A 16,015-nucleotide genomic window follows, 5' to 3' on the forward strand; every position below is an offset into this window, starting at 1 on the left:
CAACGGCATCCTAATACACCTACGGTCAGTGACCCTCCAAAATAACGGTATCAACACAATAACACTTACCGGAAATGCATCCCTTGCAAGATTGCTCGTTATCTCCCGGGCTAACTCCTCAAAATTACCATGTGACCCATCATGAGTAATTGGATCGCCGGCCGCCGGTGCTTTCCGCAGCTCTAGCAGCAAATCTCCCCGTTCATTAAGGGCGGACGGAGGTGCCGCTAGGAAATTCACAAACGAGTCGACCGTGACGCCCGTCCAGTCCTTGATCTCCCACAGCCCAACCTCCACGTGAGCGGGTGACGAGATGGTGTGGATATCCCTCTGGATCGCTGCCGCAAGATCGAACAAATCGGGCCCATCTTGCAACACAACTCGGAGCGGTACCAGACGCAGGAAGGGGTAGGTGTTTGTACCGGGATCGTTCTCGGCTCTGTTGGCAAGGTAAATGCCAAATACTACCGTTTCAGGCCGCTCAGCGCCGTTCAGAACGGCGGTGGAAGCAAGGAACTCTGCATACGCGGCGAAGAAGAGGGCTTGCAGGCTCACTCCTCTTTCTTTGCATAGCTTCACCGCGGCAGAAACCCCTTGAAGAGCGGCGTGTTTGATGGTGCTCACCCGGGAGCTGACGTCTCCCCCACTTCGCTGAGGGTGTGGTTGGCGTTGGGTGCCGGCAAGATACTGGGTCCAGAATTGCTGCCGTGCAAGACGACCGCTGTGGGAAAGACGGGGAGAGAGAAGGGTTCGCCAGTTAAAGGTGGAGCTGCTATGTTGTTCAGTGTCCTTGGAGGAACAGAGTGCCGAGAATCTCTCCATGATCGCCGGCAGACTAACGGCATCGTAGAGTGCGTGGTGGATCTTCAGCTGCAAAGCCAAACTGTCTCCGTCCCTCTCCACGTGCAGGGAGTTGTACCGCGGTGGCAAATGCTGCGTTGTCCGCGTGTGCCACGTCGTGTCGTTGATTGAAGGCTCCGTCTGCTGAAATGTCGAGGAGTGAAGGGTGACCTGTAGAATTGGAGTCGATCGTGAGTTGGTTGAGACGAACACAGTTCTGAGGATGGGCGTCTCGGCCACCAGAGATTTCCATGCTGTTGCAATAGTTGTGATGTCCAATTTCCCGGATAACGTGTATTGGAAGCATGGGTAGAACACTCTCCCCTGCGTGTTCTGCCATACCGAGAGCATATGCACCTGCATCGATGTGGCGGGCTGCGCTTCCTCAACCTCGGATTCGTCGACCCCGATGCCGCGAAGGATGGTAGGTAGGTCCACATCTGACAGAACAGCAGACGCATCGGTGGCTTCGTCTCCGCCGCTGGCGGACTCAGGTGGTGTCGGGATCGGTTGGGCTTCACGGGCCAGCATCGCAATTTCGGATATCGATCCTGCCTTAAGCATGTCTCGGAATCCGATCGATATTCCCTTCTTCCGTAACAGCGAACCAGCCTTGACGGCGCTGATCGAGTCCAGGCCGAGATGATAAATGTTATTCCGCTTCAGAATGGTTGCAGCCGGCATCCCTGAGACAACAGCCAACACACCCCTGATGGCTTCCTCCAGGGGGGACCATGGACCACCATCTTTCGTTACCAACTCGGTCGTGACTGTGCTGGGAACACGTGCTGCTCGAAGCGTAACAGAGGGCTGGCCGCACACCGAAACTCGCTCTCCCGAAAACGTGGCCACGCTCTCCCCAGAAGAACGCATAATGTAGACAATGACTTGGTTGAGTTCCCGCAGCATTTCCACTGTTAAATCTGGAGATGCGTACGCGCCATCACAGGCCATCCGCCAGACAAGCTTGCTCTCCATCACCTCCATTTCCACACACACCGGGTATTCCACCCTCGCCGTCCCGCCAATCGACTCCATGAGCTTCTTCTCGCCATGCTCGTTGACTGCTGGAAGCCCTCGTTGCTGAATAAACAAAGTATTGAAGAGAGGGCCGTTGCTCTTAGCCAGCCTTTGTGCTGCCCTTAGGGGGAAGTGCCGGTAAGGACCGAGACTGTTCATGTTGTCCTGCATGTAGCGAATCCAGGATGAGATCTTGCCGTGCAAGATACTCCTGACTGGGACAGTGTTCATTGTCGGGAACACGAGTTCCTCGAGGGACGCGGTGTCCCGACAAGAAAGCACCACGCCGAAAGTGACATCCAAGCACCCTGTTTTCGCGGCTAGAAAAGCAGCCCAGCACGCCTGCCCCAGAGTCTGCAGGGTTATGGCATTGGCTTTGCAGAAGGCTATTGTCTCTGACAGCGAGATAGGCCAAGTCACTTCGTCCCGGTGAATCACGGAGTTTTGGTCGGACGCCGACTCAGTCTCAGGAAGCAACGTCGGACTAGCACCTTGGAGAAAGCCAGCCCAGAATGCCTGGGCATCACAATGGCCCTGGAACAATACACCCTTAAGCTGCTGGGTGTACGACTCCAAATTCTGGGCCCGGTATGTCCCTTCATACGCCGCATGAACGGCTTGGTGGATCAGGCTGAGAGACCACCCGTCGTACAGCGCATGAGCAATGGAAAGGACCAGGAATGTCTGATCACCGTCTGTCGCGAAGACCAGCTGCAGAAGATCGGACTTGCCTCCCCCTTTCTGAGCTCGGAGCGTCGCCGTATAACAAGCCGTCGCCAACTCCTCGGTCGTATTCAAGTTGACTTCAGTCATGCGCACCGAGGAGCCGTCACCGATGACTTGGCAGTACGAGGCCCCTAACTCGGGGCTCTCGACTGATATGAACCTAGTTCGGAGAATGGGTGAGCCAGCGATCACAGTCCTCCACGCGTGCGCCATCCTGGTGACATCCACCGAAGGCGCAAGTTCTAGGATGTCGTGGTTGAAGTATAGCTGAAAATCAGATTCGACCATCTCCATGACCATCGACTCCTGCAGCGGTGTTGCGGGCAGCACAACCTCACCGTCAAGAAGCTCGCCCACTTTCCGCACATACTCCTGTAGAGCGGTGGTTACTTGGTGCCTGCTTTGCGCTCTGGCAGTGTCTTCGATGCCGTTGGTGTTGGCGCTATGCAACCTGGCTTGTAGGAGCTCCATCATGGCGGCGATAGTCTGCGCTTTCATTAGGTCGCTGGTCTTGATATTAACCCCTTTTCTCCGAAGCAGTGCAGAGAGTCTGATCACGTCGATGCTATCGAGACCTAAACTTAGGAGGGGTGCGTCCTCAGGGACAAATTGCGGATTTATGTTGGCGAGGTCAGCTATCTCGTTGCGCATTATCAGAGCATCTTTGGTCCACTCAAAGGGTGGCTCGTCGACAGAAGGTTGGGGATGGTGCCCATTCACCATGCATTCGTTTGTCGCATCGTCATTTGGAGTAGTGCCCCAAACCGCTTCGGGGGCTAAGCTGGGCGATGGACATTCCACGACATCGTTCGGATTCCTGGCCATGTTCTTGAGCGCTTGTTCCAGGTCATCCATCAAAGCCGCGACTGGTACGGCCCCCTCATCCTGCGCAACGATAAGCAGACTGAGATGGCCGTTTGAGCCCAGGGTGGCTTCCAGCGCCAGAGGGTAGTCAGCATTGGGTTCCGAGTCGACCGCCGTCCACAGCGTTCTGTGCTTGAACTCCTGTTCCTCATCCCGTTGGAAAGAGAACAATGTGTCGAACAATGGCTGCCCCCCCGAGCACCATTTCTGCACGTCACGGAGAGGAACGTGCTGGAAAGCCAAGACGGTAGTGTTAAACTCATGGCACTGATGAATCAAGGTCGACCAGGTAGATCCCCCTTGTGCGGTGATACGCGCATGGAAAGGGACTGTGTTAAACAATGGTCCGACAACAGCCTCCGCGTTGTCCAACTCAATGCTCCTCCCAGAAACGATGATGCCGATGGTTGGGTCTGCGGAGCGGTGTTTAGACAAAACACCGACCCATGCGGCTTGCACCAATGCTTGGTGTGTGACTCTTAAGTTGGTTCTCAACGCATCAAGATCACCGAAATGAACTTTGCGTGTGATGCTGATGGTAGGCGGGGGCGTCGAACGGCTGAAGTGACGGGCAACAGTTGCACCTTCAAGATGCTTCTTCCAGAATGCCTTGCTGTTGCTAAAGTCTTGCAGAGGTCCATGACACAGTGCATCGACGAAGGATGGCCCCCGCATATCGTCGGCTGCTTGCGTGGGCTCATCGAGGCTCCCCACCAGATATTGCGTTGCTAGTTGGTCAAGGAAGATGTTAAAACTGTTCGCATCGTAGAGGCCGTGGAATATGTGGATGGCGAGGAGACGAACGCCGTCACTGTTGACGAGGGCGACATGAAATGGTTCGGCAAGATGTTCCTCATTTCGTATGATCCAGGCATTCCGTGTCTTGCTGATTGCGTCCTCGGTTGACGTTCCATCTTCGACCTGCATTTCACTCCACGGTAAAGAGCTACACTTGAGAGCGGCCTGAACGACGCCGTCGGCCGTGCTCACAAACTTGGTTCGTAGGATGGCGTGCGCATCAAGAAGTCCCTGTAGTGCAATACGCATGTTCTCAGCTGAGACACTTGGTGCCAGGATGAACTGGAAAGTGTTGAAATATGCGCTATCAATGGAAGACCTCGAGATCATGCCCTGTTGTAAAGGTGAACAGGGTGCGATGTATTCGATCTCGTCCGGCATGACGCCCAGTTCTCGAGAAGCGTGCGCTCGGTGCTTATGACCGCAGGCTTGGACGAGCTGCCTTGCCGTCGCGACTGAATCAGAACTGTGAATGGACTCGTCGATCTCCAGAGATGAAGCCAAATCTCCTATTAAGGGGTGGCGAAGAACCAACGATGGGCTGGCCGCTGCAAACCCCTCCCTCTTCAGGGCGCGGGAGAGACGGAGAACAGTGATGGAGTCGATGCCGAGCTCGAATATGCTCGACTCTGCTGTTATTGAGCCGGGTTCGATCTTCTGCATTCTAGCGAGCACCGCCACGATCCTCGTGCCGGTTACACTGAGAACTCTACGAGACACGCTCGGCAATGAAGACAATGATATGAGTTTGTCAGGGGTCAGTGAAGTAAAGAACTTCGCCAATCGTTTGGTCTCGGCCTTGTTGTTGGAAGACAACGGGATGGACGAAACCTGAAGCACATAGGTCGGGACCATGTAACCGGGAAGCTTAGAGCGACAGGCGTCTCTGGCGCGTCGGCATAGTTCTGCTGCATCAAGGCCATCCAGGATTTCGAGCGAGGTGCCGCCTGATTCTTGTCCCTTAGCCCCGTCACCAGTCGTGATAAAGGAGACAAGAAGGTCCTTTTTTTGGGATTCGTTGCGCACGACAAGCGTGGCAACATCCTGGATGGACTCGACCCCTTTACGGATAGCATGGTTGATCTCTCCAATCTCAAGACGCTGGCCGCGGAGCTTGACCTGGTCATCTGCTCTGCCAAGGAAGTCGAAACATCCGTCATGAAGGACACGCACCAAGTCCCCGGTGCGGTAGACCCTGTCTCCAAATTGTTGGAGGGTCGGGAACTTCTGAGCGGTGAGGTCCTCGCGTTTGAGATAGCCTTTTCCGACCAGCCGTCCAGAAACACAAAGCTCGCCGACCGCGCCACGGAGGACGGGCTGCTGTGTTCCCGGTTTTAGCACGTAAGAGCCGACGTTGACAAACTGCTTCCCAATATTTGATGCCCGGCCGGTCATTGGTACCCGTGGGAATACGGTGACACCTATAGTTGCCTCTGTGGGGCCATAGAAGTTGTAGATGACGCCTTTGGAGCCCCAAACATCAAGGATCTCTTGTTTCAGGGCCTCACCGCCGGTAATGAAGACCCCTTCGCAGAGGCTTGGCACGTCTTCAGGATGTAGCAGCCGGGCTAGGCTGGGGGTGAGGTCGATATGGGTGATTCCAAGGCGAGAAATTGTGCCAGCGAGGTCTTCCAAGATCAAGTCTCGAGGGACAGCAACGAGTGTGATGCCCGCCGACCAGCTCCAGTACTGTTCCAAGACGGAGACATCAAAATGTAACGACGCAAACTGCAGCCATCTTGAGTCCTCTTGCCAATGGCCCTTGAAGATGTGCTGAAAGGCAAGCATGCATTGGACAGCGTTATCATGGGTAATTTCGCATCCTTTAGGCGTCCCGGTTGTGCCAGATGTGTACAGGCAGTAGCAAACATCGTTGGGTTGCAGCTGTTGTTGAGTTTGAACCAAAGGATGCGATGGTGCAGTTGACAAAAGCCCTTCATCAACGAAAATAGTCGGAATGATGGTAGAGAGTTCGAGGTTCTCCTTGGCGGCTTTAGAAGTAACCAGGATTGAGGCTCCAGAGTCTTGTAAGATGAACTCGTTCCTTGCGCGTGGTGCTGCAGGATCCAGGGCGAGGAAAGCACATCCTGCTTTGAGAATCCCCAGAATCGAAAAGTACGCTTCAGGGCACTTGTCGAAGTAGACAGCAACGATATCTCGGGGGTTGACCCGCGGAAGCAATAGCTGCGCCACCCGGTTGCCGTTGTCGTTGAGCTCTGCGTAGGTCCATGTGTCTCCAATCGGCGCATTCCCATCATACCCTCTCACAAAATGAAGCGCAGTCGTGTCAGGGGCTTGCAGAGCGCGAAGCTCCACGAACTGGTGCAGGAATTTGACCTCTGTGGAGATCTCAGCAATATCTGGAGGCAGGACTGAGAAAAGGTCAGGGTATAACCTAAGAAGATCTTCTTCCTGGTCGAGGGGCGAAAACGCGAGGTGTTGGACTGCTGCGTCGAACTGTTTCAGCAACAGCGTGGCTTGCTCTCTCGTGAGAACGTCACTGAAGAAGGTAATTTGAAGCCGCAGTTGACCCCCTACCCTTGGCTCGACCTCGATGGAAACGGGGGTAATCCATGTTGGCGCTCTCGTTCACAATTCTCCAGTGCTGTTCCACCGACGCGTCTCGGTCGAGCCTCTGGTAAACCAGCAGCGAGTCGAACAGCTTGGAATCGGGACATCCTAGCCATTGCTGTAGCCGTGTGAGAGGTTGATGTTGCTCCTTGTAGAGATTGGTGTTGTACCGCAGCATTTGCGACAACAGGGTCTGATTCGAATGACTGTTGATGGAAATGACGGGCAGCGTGGTAATGCAGGGGAACACAGCATTCCTTGTCGCTTCCACGTTGCGTCCGAAGAGAACAACTCCGAAGACGACTGAACTTTCCCCAAGGTACGCAGACAAAACTCGTGTCCAAGCCGCTTGGAGAATGACTTGCACAGGGTATCCTGACTTTGATGCGGCAGCTTCCAATGTAGTTAACAGAGTGGTGCTTGTGATTGATTCCGCCAGTATCTCTCGTGATGCTTCCCGAAGGGGTGTCAGTATTGGGAATGGGTTGATGACAACCTTATCCGCTTGCTGCTTCCAGAAATTCGCAGAGCTCTCCGAGTTCGAAAGGGCATGGCCAAGTATGTCCGAGATAGCCTCTGCGATGGGGGGTCTGGGCAGGAGCTCCCGGCCCATCGTCACCCGTGACAGGTCCTTGAGCATCGACTGGAGAGAATGAGCATCATAAAGTGCATGGTGCATTGCAAGGTGCATGTTCGTTGCGGCCTGCCCTTGGACAATAGCAACACTCCATAGCCGTGGCCGAAGTGGTTCGAAAGCCGCCTGGGAGGCACCAAGTTTCCAGGCGTGGAGGTCGAACCTGTCGGCTACACTCTGGATGATAGTGTCTGTTCCGTGTTCAAACGCGTCCGCGTGGTATTGAACCATGGCAAATGCGCAGTCTTCATGCTCGATAGGTAGAATGGTAGTTCGAAGTATGGGGTGTGTTCGCAAGACAACCTGCCACGCTTGAACGACCCTGGCGGCTTCCAGTCCATCGTCGAGCTCGAAATCAACGTGGTTAAAGTAGTCCCGCCCCCCTGACTTGATGAACTGCGCCATCATGGAGGATTGAAGGGGGGTGCATGGGAGCACAGCCTCAACTGCCTTCAGTGTAATCCCGTGTGCTAGAACTTGAGGCCGGACGTGAGCCTGAAATCCGGCGGTGTCGTATGCCGACCTAGCCCCCGAGCCAGGGGTGCGTGTTTCAATGAATTCTGCGAGACTGGCACACGTCGGGTTCTCGATGACATCGCTTGCAACTACCTGTTGACCACCCTTTCGAAGCATTGAGGCGATTTGGACTGCGCTGATGCTATCCAGGCCAAGTCGGTATATCGTCGTGTTGCGGTGGATCTCCTCTGAGCCCGGTGGCACTAAGGTTTGCAATACCTCCAGGATAGACCTTTCCGTTGTTGTCCATTGTTCAGCTGTGGTCTCTTGCCGTGTTGTAGCGATGTCGGGGGGTGGAGGTCGGTATTCGATCCGATGGAGCCGCTCCGCCAGCCCTTCAGACATGTCTGTGTGCGCTGTATGGGAACCGGGGAACCGAAGGCAATTCCGAAACGCATCAGAAAACAGGTCGTAGGCCAGCTTGGCAATCCCATGCGGGAGTGGTCGTCTGTCAAACGTAAGCCAGGTTCAAGAGCACAGCATGGACAGGGTCACATACCTCTCGACAGTATGCATTTTGACCATTAACCGGTTCGAGTGGCCGTTTGGTATTACTTCACAAACAAGGGGAATCTGATATCTTTAGTTAGCTTGCAACGAGTGACAGCTGGGAAAACAAGAAAACCTTACATCCATCTCCCCAGCATCTCGTTCTAAAGTCCAAAGATCCTGGTCCAGTGGCCGGGATGGCTGTTGCAAGAGCAAAAGGGTATCGAACAAAGCCCGGTTGCTATGCTCGGCAATCATTGACTGGATCCGCCGGAGAGGTGTAAATTGGTACTTTATGAGCGCCGTATTGAGCCTGTGAAACCCTCTCATCACATCAAGATTCCGCTGTCTTCGAGAGAGGTCCATGCGGATGGGTATCGTGTTAAAGCACGGCGCAACAAGTTCGCTGATGCCGTCGATGGGAAGAGACCGACCGTTGACAACGTTTCCGAAACAAACGTCACTAGTCTGGAAGATGCGGCCAAGAGTCGTTGCCCATGCTGTTTGAATGAGCGCCAACAGCGAAACCCCAAGCTCCCGGGTCCTGACCGTGGCTTCGGACAGTGTAATTTCCAGTTCATAGGCCAGCTCGCGAGCCCCAGCTTCAGGAAGGGTCGAAACAAGGTTTGTTGTGAGTTTGGGCTCATAGCTGGCAAGGTGCTCAAGCCAGAAGTTGTCCGTCGTGGTCGGCAACCTGAGGGATTCTCCGAGGAACCGATCGTACTCAGGGGCTGGTGGGAGTGAGAAGCCAAGAATACGTTGCTCGACTTCAAACAATAGCCTTTCGATAGCCACGCCGTCATACAAAGCATGGTGGCACAGGAAGGATAGATACACACTGTCGTTCCGTCTGAACGTCGCAAACGATACTGCGGGTTCCAGTGAGTCGACGGCGTTCGGCATCATCTGAGAATGGGCGTGAATACACTCCTCGATGTCAGAGCGAGAGCCCAGGTCGTACCAGGAGGGCTGCCATAAATCGAGGGCGATTTGCACAATCGGCCACCGCACATCGTTTGTCGCTACGAAGCATGTGCGGAGGATATGGTGGCGGGCCACCATAGCATTCCATGCCTCCTTCAACTGCTCCAGGTCACCCCTGACCCTGAATAACATGTGGTTGAGGTACTGTCCGTCCGCAGATGACGTTGCGAGCATGGCTTCCTGTAGCGGAGTACAGGGGAGGATCTTGGTGAACGGCTTGCCAACTTGTGTTAGCCCCTCGGCAACTTTCTCGAGAACATCCCGTGGCAAAAGCTCTGGAGCTTGTCGTTGCTCCTGTCCACAACTACCCGGTTCCGATAGCACCTTGGCGAGTCTTGCGACACTGGGGTTCTGTAGGATGACTGATATCGGAAACCGTGTGCCGAGCTTTGTGTACAGGTCCCTCGACACCTGAATGGCGGAAATGGAATCCAACCCAAGGGTGACCAACGGAGTCCATCGCTCGACATCGGCCATGTTGACGTTCAACGCGTTAGATATGGTTTGAGCAACCTCCGTTTCAGCGGTAGACCATTCTCCATCGTCTGCGTTATGATCAGCTCCATAGCTGACCAGGGCCAGCTGTTGGTGCCCAAAGTCCCGGAAAGCCTGTTTCAGCCTCGCCTTATCCAGCTTTCCAGATGACGTGGTGGGTAGAGTCGAGATTGGGATGATCGCGGAAGGGAGCATGTATACCGGAAGTCGGGTCCCGATGGCGTGGTACATGGACTGGATATTCCCCTTGACTGCGTCATCAACACCAAGCGCTTGGGACTTGGTCGTCTCCTTCGTTTTCAACACGACAAACGAAATTATCTGGTCTCGGGTACCCGTATCTTCAGCCTTTAGGAACAGGGTAGCACAGTCAACATTCCCCGACTGCCGGACGGCCTCAGTAACTTCGTCGAGCTCGACCCGCTGCCCTCTGATCTTGATCTGTTCGTCAGCACGGCCAAGGATAACCATCGATCCATCCGGAAGCATGCGCCCCAAGTCACCCGACCTGTAAATCCGGCCAAATGTGGGGTGATGGATGAATTTTGCTGCCGTGAGGTCCTCTAAGCTGAGGTACCCCTGAGCAACTTGGTCACCGCCAAAGCAGAACTCTCCCAAGCAACCGAGAGGGACAATCTCCGTGCTGCCCTGGGCGAGAACAAAGGTTGACGTATTCTCGAATGACCATCCAAGATGTTGAATCGCCTGACCAGCGCTCATTTTCTTGACACTGCAGATGTTGGTTGTCTCTGACGGCCCATACCCCTGATACAGTTTGTCGCCCCATTTGTGCGCCACAGCCTCGGTCATCGGCTCGCCAGCAGTGACAAGAAACTCCACTCGTGGGACCTTGACTGGATCAACGAGCGATGCCACAGTAGGTGTCATGCTGAGATGAGTGACGTTGAGCTTGCGAATGGCCCTCTCCAGATCCTCGAGGAGCGTGTCGTTGGTCCCGGAACAGAGGCACATGCCCTGTGTCCAGGCAAAGAAGATCTCAAACACCGACACGTCGAATGCCTGCGAGCAAGACTGCAGGAATCTGGAGTCTTCATTTACCGGGTAGATTCGTGACAGCATGTCAAGGTTTCCCATAATATTGCGTTGTGTGAGGCAAACACCCTTCGGTATCCCTGTGCTTCCAGAGGTGTAGATGATGTACGCCAGTCGCTCCGGGTCCGGGAGGGGTTTGCCCAAAACGGGGGATGGTTGAAGGAGGTCGAGGGACTGGAGGTCGAGGAAGCTGCACTGCAGTCGCCGCCGCAACTTTCCATGGGTAGCGGTGTCAACGACGCAAATCCCGACACCCGCCTGTTCGAGTATCGTTTTGATTCGGGCCGTTGGAGTGCTGGGCAGAAGAGGCACGTATGCACAACCGGTCTTGAGAATGGCGAGAATCCCAGCATAAAGTCGGATAGACTTTTCCATGATGATGCCGACCACCCCTGCCTCACCCACACCTTGTTGTGCGAGGTGCCAAGCAATGCGATCTGCCATCCTGTTGAGCTCTGCGAAGGTGATCGCGGTAGTTGTGAGGATGCCGTCTGAAATGTTGTCCGCAAAGCAAATTGCATCCTTGTCTGGGAACTCGGCAGATACACGCTCGACGGCGGTAGCCAGATCTGGAATCCCAGCAAAGGTCTCCGGGCTGGGGTTGAAGATGGAGAGCAGGTCTTGTGGGCAAGCCTTCTGGAACGAAGAGATATCCGAATTGATGTTTTCGAGCACATGGGACACCAGTGCGGGAATCAAGTTTTCCAGGACGCGAATCTGGGTTTCCGGGAACACATCGGAGTGGTACGTCAAGCGACAGTCGAACCCCTTGTCCCCTGGTTCGACTTCAACCAGCAGCTTCGTCTCCAAGTAGTCTCGGTGGGCTACTTGTTTAACGGTGTTGATATTTTTCGAATTGCTGTAGAGAGATTCCTGGTAGATAAAAAGAACATCGTAAATTGACTGTCTTGAACGAATACCCGCAGCCCGCCTGATCTCGGAAAGAGGTAAAACCCCATGCGGGAGAGCTTCCCGGTTCCCGGCATTGATGCAGACCAAGAGATCTCTGATGGTTCGCACTTGGGACAAGTCCGTCCGGATAGGCGCGGCCACGATGCAGGGGCCGAGGATGTCCTCAATCTTGTCGACAGGTATCGTTCTTCCGGATTGGATCGAGCCAACCACTACGTCCCCGGCGCCAACCATAGAGCTCCAAATCCATGCCAGTACGGCCTGGAAAATTGTTTGAGGTCCGCATTCAATGTCCTGGAGAGCCATCCTCACCCGTTGCGGGCTGATATCGAGTGAGGTAGTTGACGACAAAACGGCAGGTGTGCGGTTCATCTCGGGGGTGAGGATCGGGAGCGTGGGAGGTTGGAAGCCAAGAAGGGTCTGGGACCAAAATTCCCTCGCCGCGTCAAATGTCGGGCTGGTTTTCGCTGACTGTTGGTATGTTGAGACCTGACGGAACTGAGGTCGGGGGTTGAGTTCCTTCCCCTCGATCAACTTGGCTAGATCTGAGCGCACCAGATCCAAAGACCATCCATCATACACTGCATGATGAAGTTGCATGACGACTGTTGTATTATCGCACTCCCTAGAAGGAAATACCTGAACCCGGAATGGGCGAAGGAAGTCAACATCTTCGTGAAACTCGAAATCTCTAGAGACGGAGTCGGTGATCGAAATACTGGATTCGGGGAGCTGCTCAAAAATGACCTGTAGAAAACCGCCATCATGATGTATGAAGCCGCTCCGGAGCACCTCGTTTGCTTGCGCTAGCTGTGAAATCCACGTGTGGATCGTTTCCCCCGAGTGAGTGCCAGCAACACCGAGTTCGACCCAGTTACAGTACGCGCGGGCATCTGCCGTGGTCTCAGCCAGCATAGAGGACTGAAGCGGTGTACATGGGACAATAGCCTCAATGGGCCAGAGATGCGTCGATAGGATTGAGTTTGCCACAACGTCCGCAATATCCAGTCCTGGGTCTGCAGCCAAAGCAACCGGCTCGAAACCCCCCGTTTCCATATTTGACCGCACCCGTGAAGAGAGCGCAGAGACTGTTCGAGCTTCGAGGATATCGATCGCCCCAACACTCAATCCGGCATCTTTGAGGACCGAGGCAAGCCTAATAGCGTTGAGCGAATCCAATCCTGCCCGGGCCAAATCCTGGCTCGGTTGAATCTTCACTCCTAAGCAGTGACCCGTGAGGTCGCAAAGCCGCTCCTCCAACTCATCTTTGTAAGATGTTTTCTCGAGTGTTCCGGTTGCTCGGCTGGCATAGTCTGCCACCAACCGCTTCCGATCGACTTTTCCAGATGCCAGCCGCGGAAAGCTTTCCACGACCACAATATCGCCAGGGTGCATGAATCCCGGCAGCCATCGTCGGCAAGACTCCACAATGGCAGCCTCAGCGGTATCTATGCCGTCGACAGCGCAGAAGAGAACCAGTGTGGCATCCATAACCACAGCCACCGCGCTGTGACAGGCCGGCGTCCTCAGGGCGGCATGCTCCACCTCACCAAGCTCCATCCGCTGCCCCCTGAGTTTGACTTGCCCGTCCGCGATCCGACCGAGACACTCCAATGTGCCATCTGCAAGCATCTTCGCCTTGTCTCCGGTCCGGTAAAGACGGCCATACGGACTGTGGATGAAGGCAGTTGACGTTTGCTCGAGCCGGTTGAGATAACCATCGGCAAGCTGGTAGCCACCTATAGCCAACTCACCGATTTCTCCTCGGCCCAGCACCACCACGGATTCGGGGCTTGTACTACCCTCTTCAGGGATCATCAAGACAAAAGCCGAAACAGTATCCAATGGGACGCCAATATTGCGAACCGCCGAATCGCTGGCGAAGGCGGGCTGAAGTGTACAGTGGATCGATGCTTCGGTCGGTCCATACATGCCCCAGAGAATGCTCGGCCGCTCCTCGCCGCCGCCGAATTCTTCGATCACCGGCTGTGTGAGCATCTCCCCGATGGTCAACAACAGCCGTAGACCAGGGGCGTTTTCCCGTCTGCGGAGGAGACTGGCGGCGACGCTGGGCGTCAGCTCGCATGCGTCCACATCCATCTCCCGGATAACCCCGGGCAAGTCATTGAGTAGGGCTGATCGGGTGCAGCTGACGAGGGTTTTGCCCCTGTAGAGGGGAAAAAAGATTTCGAAGACGGAGACGTCAAAGGTTGGGGCGGCAAACTGGAGGAAGCGCGAGAACTGCGGGATGTGGCGGTCGTGCGCAAGTAGGCTTTGGGTGGCCGCGTCGTGGGATACCCCAACTCCTTTCGGCGTCCCAGTCGAGCCAGATGTGTACATCACGTATGCCAGGTCGGTTGGGGCCGGTTGTCTCAGCGTATTCGCTGCCGGGAGGTTGGCCCATTCATCTCCATCGAGAAGCAACACCGCTTGTTCGCCATCCGGGAGCTTTGGCGCCAGTTGGGATGTTGTGATGACAACTTTGGCGGAGACATCCTCCAGAATGAACTTGGCACGCTCAAGTGGCACATCCAGATTCATCGGGCAGAAGGCTCCGCCAGCTTTTAGAATGCCCAGAAGCGCAATGTAGAGTTCGGGGCTTTGCGGGACGAGAACCGGGATAACCAGCGGTTTGAGAGAGTCCAAAGGACCAATCATAGCTGAAAGCCGGCATGCCAGGGCCTCAGACGCATCGTGTAATTCGGCGTACGATACAGATATTCGGCTCCCGTCTATTGAGAGGAATTCTATAGCCGCCTGATCGTCCTGGGAGTTGTTCTGCACCAAATGGTGAAGCAAGGATGGCCCCAGCAACCGTTTTGGTGGGTGGTTGACGACAGACAGAGCGGCCTCGGTTTCCTGCACAGGGGTATCCATGATGTTTTTTGTCTCTAGAGTATAATGTGAGTTGATCGTTCTCTGAGTTCTGAGTCCGGGTAGTCATCAAACCAGAAAGGAACAACCTACCGAGGTGCTTCTCGCTCTGTAACCCTGAGAGGCGTCGACTTGTACTGGCCTCCTGCCTAGCTGGGCAGGTACCTCTGTATACCACCGCTCGTCAATAAGCGAGTATGGAAGGCGACTCCGGGACGTAAATGGGCTGCTGCTGATTGGCTGGAAAGAAGGAGGGAAGCGAGTTGAAGACGAGGGATTTGATTCTGCTGACGGATAATTGGTCGATTCGAGGCGCGTCCGCTGCGTTCAACCTCGATCCGGGTGGCTGCACTGCGAACTCCTGCACAACCCGCGTTCCAAGATTGCACAGCTCGAGGTTTTGTGATGCAAGGGGGAGTGGGTTCTGTGGGGTGGTGTGCTTCCACCCTGGTCCGCGGTTCAGTTGAGGCTGGTTTCCCGGGTTTCCAAGCTTGACTGATGCAGTGACGGCAGGCAGGCCCCCACCTTCTATTTCCTCGGTGTAGCACACGGCGTGGCCACGGCAGGTTGGCTCGTTGGGAAGGCGCGGCATTTAACGGGGCGAGCCGAGCCAGGACGCACACGAGGGATTTGGGTGCGGGTATGTGTACTGGGGTCCCATGGCCGTCTCACGCTGCGGAAGTGCTGTTCGCGGTTTAGGGACCCACGCGGCTCCTGACAACACTCCCCGGCCACCGGATCTCGGTGTTCACCTGACGGCCCCAGCGGAGAGAGACCGGATACTGCCGCATGCTCCCACTTTACATGCCGCTTGGCGTCGAACCCCTCATCCGGTCCGGCTGTTGTTAGTCATATGGCGTGTTGTTATTGTGTCATATGTGATGAACCCCCATCTTCAGCCATGCTCGGTCTCGGTGTTCGAGCGGCGAGTCGGCCGAGACGGTCAAAAGGAGTCGTTTGGCCCCTGCCATCACATCGCGTCGCATCCCATCCGATGGTTGGCCTGGTCCAGATCCAGCCTTGTGCAGCAGCCTGGCGCGTGGAGTTGAGGCGACACGACATTCACCCCCACATGCTGCTGACAAGTGGCGTTTCAGAGGATGAGGACTTCGCTCTCGCCGAGTCCCGTCGCCATGCGAGTAAGAACATGCCCGAAAGCGGTCATCTCCCATTTCTCAGTCTCACCTCCAGGTTCCTTGGAGTCCCTGGTTCGAGCCACGGGGGGTGCCTCTACGGCAG

The 16,015-nt window shown here is 55.2% G+C and overlaps 1 protein-coding gene across 1 annotated transcript; it reads right to left on the reverse strand.

The window, feature by feature from the left end:
• Positions 1-25: 25 nt before the first annotated feature.
• B0H64DRAFT_450565 (uncharacterized protein) lies at positions 26-14,862 on the reverse strand (the record flags this gene model as incomplete). Its single annotated transcript, XM_062807131.1, has 5 exons — positions 8,600-14,862; positions 8,469-8,542; positions 6,787-8,417; positions 70-6,620; positions 26-34 (listed from the first exon to the last, which is right to left on the reverse strand). Exons 1-5 carry the CDS (start codon positions 14,777-14,779, stop codon positions 26-28), a joined length of 14,445 nt encoding a protein of 4,814 aa, XP_062654628.1. The 5' UTR covers positions 14,780-14,862.
• Positions 14,863-16,015: the final 1,153 nt, after the last annotated feature.

This window comes from Chaetomium fimeti (genome assembly GCF_033439085.1).
Source record: "Chaetomium fimeti strain CBS 168.71 chromosome Unknown B0H64scaffold_10, whole genome shotgun sequence".
Taxonomy (NCBI): Eukaryota; Fungi; Ascomycota; class Sordariomycetes; order Sordariales; family Chaetomiaceae; genus Chaetomium; species Chaetomium fimeti.